This window comes from Trematomus bernacchii, unplaced genomic scaffold, assembly GCF_902827165.1.
Source record: "Trematomus bernacchii unplaced genomic scaffold, fTreBer1.1, whole genome shotgun sequence".
NCBI lineage: Eukaryota > Metazoa > Chordata > Actinopteri > Perciformes > Nototheniidae > Trematomus > Trematomus bernacchii.
Genome location: NW_022987593.1, coordinates 12,761,676 through 12,766,446, shown reverse-complemented (window position 1 = coordinate 12,766,446; position 4,771 = coordinate 12,761,676). Strand labels below are relative to the sequence as shown.

At 40.6% G+C, this 4,771-nt stretch overlaps 1 protein-coding gene across 1 annotated transcript; it reads left to right on the top strand.

The window, feature by feature from the left end:
• Positions 1 to 753: 753 nt before the first annotated feature.
• On the top strand, positions 754 to 3,468 carry LOC117481966 (Fc receptor-like protein 3). Its single transcript, XM_034129911.1, has 6 exons — positions 754 to 832; positions 1,353 to 1,514; positions 2,222 to 2,309; positions 2,416 to 2,476; positions 2,877 to 3,052; positions 3,147 to 3,468. Exons 1-6 carry the CDS (start codon positions 754 to 756, stop codon positions 3,211 to 3,213), a joined length of 633 nt encoding a protein of 210 aa, XP_033985802.1. The 3' UTR covers positions 3,214 to 3,468.
• Positions 3,469 to 4,771: the final 1,303 nt, after the last annotated feature.

Below are 4,771 nucleotides of genomic sequence, written 5' to 3'. Positions count from 1 at the left end.
CTCTCCTTCAGTGTCTCAGCAGTTGTCCACTTGGTAACACTTCCTACATCTGGTCTAAGAATGGACAGGAAGTGAAGGAAGACACATCTTCTTATGCAAACTTCAGATATGGTTCAGCAGACAGTTATTCCTGTGCTTTAAAGGGATATGAGGACTTCCCCTCTCCTTCAGTGTGTGAGTTTACTCAAAGTCTTCCACTAACATAATAACATTAACATACAGTATAACATATATCATCATTGCACTCATGTATCTATTTACCCACCAGAGGTCGCCAGCAGACATGGCAGTGTCCAAAGACACTGAACCAGGGCTCTAGGTTTTCTCTAGTCACTTCTTCCATGACATAAAGATTAACACTTTCCCTCAAAGTTTTTAGATTTCTGATAAAGGATGGAATCAAGTTAACCACCCACTCTGTGTTTTATTAAACTATTATTCATTAAAATATCTTCCAACGTGGAATTAAATGTGAAATGTGTTCATGTTATCTCCTCCAGATGCTCCAAAGCTTTAAAATGTTTTGCATTGTGTTTGTGAAAAACGTTTCCTGCTTTGTCCCTCTGGACATTTGCAAGTTGCCATTATATCTACCCTTTAATGTTAATAACTTTAAACACATCTCCTCCAGATGGTCCAAAGCTCCCCTCTGTGTCAGTGAGTCCCTCTGCTGAGATAGAGGAGGGCAGTTCAGTGACTCTGACCTGTAGCAGTGATGCTAACCAGCAGCTAACTACACCTGGTACAAGGAGGATGGAAGTGAAGACCTTTCTTCTGTCAATGAAGGACCACGTCTCGTCCTCAGCTCCATCCTGTCCTCTGACTCTGGACAGTATTACTGCAGAGCTGAGAATCTGCTGTGGAGTAGAAGATCTGAATCCATCTTTATTGATGTGAAATGTGAGTAAAACCCAGATGATTTAAAAAGCATCATGCAACCAATGACTACTTTGTTCACAGTCTGCTGCTGTAGGTCAATGAGATGGAGAGCAGCTACAGTAGAGGATGAAAATGAAGTTTTATCTACAATTGGCTCCCAAATCTGCACGTATGGTCAGGGTATTCAAGCCAGCAGTAATACAGAAAACGATATACTGTATATACACAACATAATTGTTTTCTTCAGCTCTATACCAGTCAAAAAACACTTCCATATTTCAGATGCACCCACACAAATAACTACGTCTCATTTCAATACTCAATTCAACATGATGTATTTGTAATCTTTTGTTGATTTATTGTATTTCCTCCAGATGCTCCAAAGCTTCCCTCTGTGTCAGTGAGTCCCTCTGCTGAGATAGAGGAGGGCAGTTCAGTGACTCTGACCTGTAGCAGTGATGCTAACCCAGCAGCTAACTACACCTGGTACAAGGAGGATGACGACTCTCCAAAAGCTTCAGGACAGATCTTCATCATCACTGACTTCAGAGCTGAACACAGTGGGAGTTATTCTTGTGAAGCCCAGAACACGTTAGGACATAGTAACTCCACCTTACATCTGATTGTTGTGGCAGGTAAGTTTTATGCATTCATCTACAACCACACACTTATCAGCTTGTTTGTTTTCAGTCACATTGTCTTGGTAGGATGCTGAAAAAGGAGTGTGTGTTCAAATGTACCTTTCCGGTTCGGGATAGGGGTTGTTTTCTTTCTTTTACATAAGGGAATAATTATCCTGAGGGTCCAGATTCAGTATGGGGTGCAGTCATTCCCTGTGCACTCAAGAGTGAGAGTTGTGTCTGTTTTGTGAAGCTTATGCCAAGTGCAAGTGCCCACAGGCTGAGAGATATTCCATCGGTATTGAGAAGGAAATAATGGAGTATAATCACCCGTTCATCACAAAACTAACAATATCAAGAATGTATTTGCATTTGTTTCAGCTTCTTGAACATTGGACATGTGTTTTTTGATTAACATTACTTTTACAATAAATTATAGTTTTTTAGTTTTTTTTAGGAATAGGAAGGTTGAAAATATAGTCTTACACTGCTCCAAGTACTAGGATGGGTTAAAAGCAGAGAACAGATGTCACTGTGTGTGCTGTGTGCTCTGCAAGTGTGACCATTACAGAGGGTTTCATCCCTGCAATTCTATTCTATTATTATCTATTATATTACACACCCCCTGTAATACTCCAAAGTGCCCCTAGGGGTCGTTGTATCCATATATGAGAAACACAGCTGTATTAACCATCTGTTCTCTGTTGATCACTGTTTCTCAGGAGGATCATGGAACCTACTACCAGCTTTTTTAACAATCCCTGTTGTTCTCCTGGCTGTCATTTCTCTCTCTGTCTTCCTGTGGATCAGGTGAGCAGATCTGTTCATCTTAATCATTGTTTGTTAAATCATTAAAAGTCTGTTTGTCTGGTGTCAGCATTTGATCTTCTTTTTCTTCATAAACTCTCCTTACTAGAAGAAAGAGGGCTTCCAGAGACTCGTCTGAGCCTGAAGAGAGAGCGGACAACAGGGAAGAGGTGAGAATAGATGCTTACGTAATTAATCTAGTACAAAAGAAAACACATTACACTCAATTTATAATGATGGTGGTCTTTAAGTGCTTATAGAAAATGGATCTGACAGAGAAGGGCCTCTTGCTGCTCTTTTACATCCTTCTATAAAAAGTTAATTTCTATCACAATCTCTTTGATTCTCCTCTTAGACATGAGTACATTTCAAGTACATCCAGAAGTTTTCCTATCTTTTATCCTTTAATCTTTTCTGTCATACATCAGCATGTTGATAAAGCAGGGATATTTGTCCATCATAACCACAGCTGCTGTTGCTTTGGCCTTTTCTGCCCTGGGTCCATTCCTCTGTAAATGAAATATCTATTGATGTAAAAATGTGTAGCTGAAAGTGTTTTCCTCCCTGCAGTGTGTGCCTGATCAGCCGGAGCAGCAGGATGACCTTCAGTATGCCAGCGTTCACTTCTCCAACAACCGGGCAGATCCTCTTTACTCCAACATGAGAGCAGCTCAGCCCCTCAGACACACGGAGCAACAGGAAGTCCCGGAGTACGCTGCCGTCAAGTTCAGCAGTGCTGCCCCGAGGTGAGCAGATCCTCACACAGGACCATTAGTCACATATCATTTAATTCCTTTTGCATTATTATTACCACTAAGAAATACATCATTTATCTCTCAGGACCAGAGGTCAGGACCCTGAAGAGGATCCAGCTGCATTGTACAGCACGGTCAACAAATCCAGATAAACACAGCAGGCGTTGCTTTTGAAGGATGATACTTCTGTTCTTTTACAATCACATTTCTATGTACACAGGGTAATATGGATTTTTTAAATACATGTCTCAGGATGGACCTCTCCATGAATGAGGCCATGAGTTTTCAGCCTAGTTTTTATTAATCTGAATGGCTCAAATGTAAAGATTTTGTTAAGTATTTCACAGCTTAATGTACTGAATTGTAAATATTTCTTGTGTAACATGATTTTTGCCTCAAAAAAATTACAAAATGTAGAGATGTTGCAATAAGGGATCTGATCCCTAACTGCTGGCTTGTTGGAAAATGTAGATATTACTACAGAGTTATAATTTACTAATAACAAACCAATTTCCATTGTTTTGTACATTTATCAACTTTATTCAAATAATATTTCTTTACAATGTTCTTCTTCTTGTCTAGACTGAAATATCAACAACTACTTGTTGGATTCATTCCAAATTCCAAAATAAATGTTGTTTTTGAAAAGCACATCGGGATATTGGAGAGGAACATGTGTTTGCTGATGTAGTTGCAGTTTCATTCTGCTGCCACTAGGTTTCAGTAAAGAGCCGTATTTCACTGATGGAAAACCATTACCAAGAGCGTGTAAAGTAAATGTCTCTTTGGTGTGTGTACGGCCTTAATGTTCACACATTCTTATTCATCCATATTTGTTATGTAAAAGTTCCATTATCACCAATTGAATTTGTAAATGTCTTTGTTACTCTTTAAGTTTATAACCATCACAACTCACTGCAATTATCTATTTTGCTTTGTTGTTTGCACCTGTTATTCTGACCCTTCTCTTTTGTTCTGTACTTCATGCGTTTACTTTTTTCTCTTTCTGTTCTGTATTGGTTTGAGTTAATAAATACAACATTTGAACAAGGAATGGTGGAGCTGCAGAGATATCCCTACCTGCAAATCATATTCTACTGACTTAACAAAACATACAGTATTTGTTTGGTGTAATTCTTGGCAGTCGATGCTCCTCAGAAGGTGTTGAGGAAGCTGAGGAGCCTGAGGTCTGGGCTCCGGGAATGACATCACGTTACCTGGGAGGAGAAATAAAGAAAATACACAATCAGAATCAGAATATAACCAAGTAGGCTATTTAATTGGAAGGTGTTGAAGCATACAATGAACATATGACTTATTATGACGAAATACACATGTTACGCTTCCCGAGAAGTGACTGGAGATGAGAACCCGCTACGCAAACACTAGACGGAGACAGTGGTGAAGTGTCAAACAATAGTCTTTATTTGACCACGGCACAGGCAAGGAGTAGAGAGGAGCTCAGAGAAGGAAGACGTGGAGCTGGATAGCCCAGGGGGAAACGGAGGTGCGGAGATGCACGGAGGGAGCACCGGCGTGGAGAGCCGGAGATCCAGAGCTGGCGAATGTAGTCAGGATGAGCTGGTGTGCGTGGAGGCACGGAGGAAACACAGACGAGGAGTCGGAGGCTGGACGTGGCAAGCAGAGCGGCAGGTGTGTGGATCACTGAAGAATAAACGAAGAACTGGCGAAGTCTGAGGATGGGAACCA

What these genes read in the sequence shown, in the direction of transcription:
- LOC117481966 (XM_034129911.1), top strand. Translation starts at nt 754, where the DNA reads ATGGAAGTGAAGACCTTTCTTCTGTCAATGAAGGACCACGTCTCGTCC. An exon ending in GAGCGGACAACAGGGAAGAG is followed by an intron (nt 2,477 to 2,876) that starts GTGAGAATAGAT and finishes TCCTCCCTGCAG; the next exon opens with TGTGTGCCTGATCAGCCGGA. An exon ending in TTCAGCAGTGCTGCCCCGAG is followed by an intron (nt 3,053 to 3,146) that starts GTGAGCAGATCC and finishes TTTATCTCTCAG; the next exon opens with GACCAGAGGTCAGGACCCTG.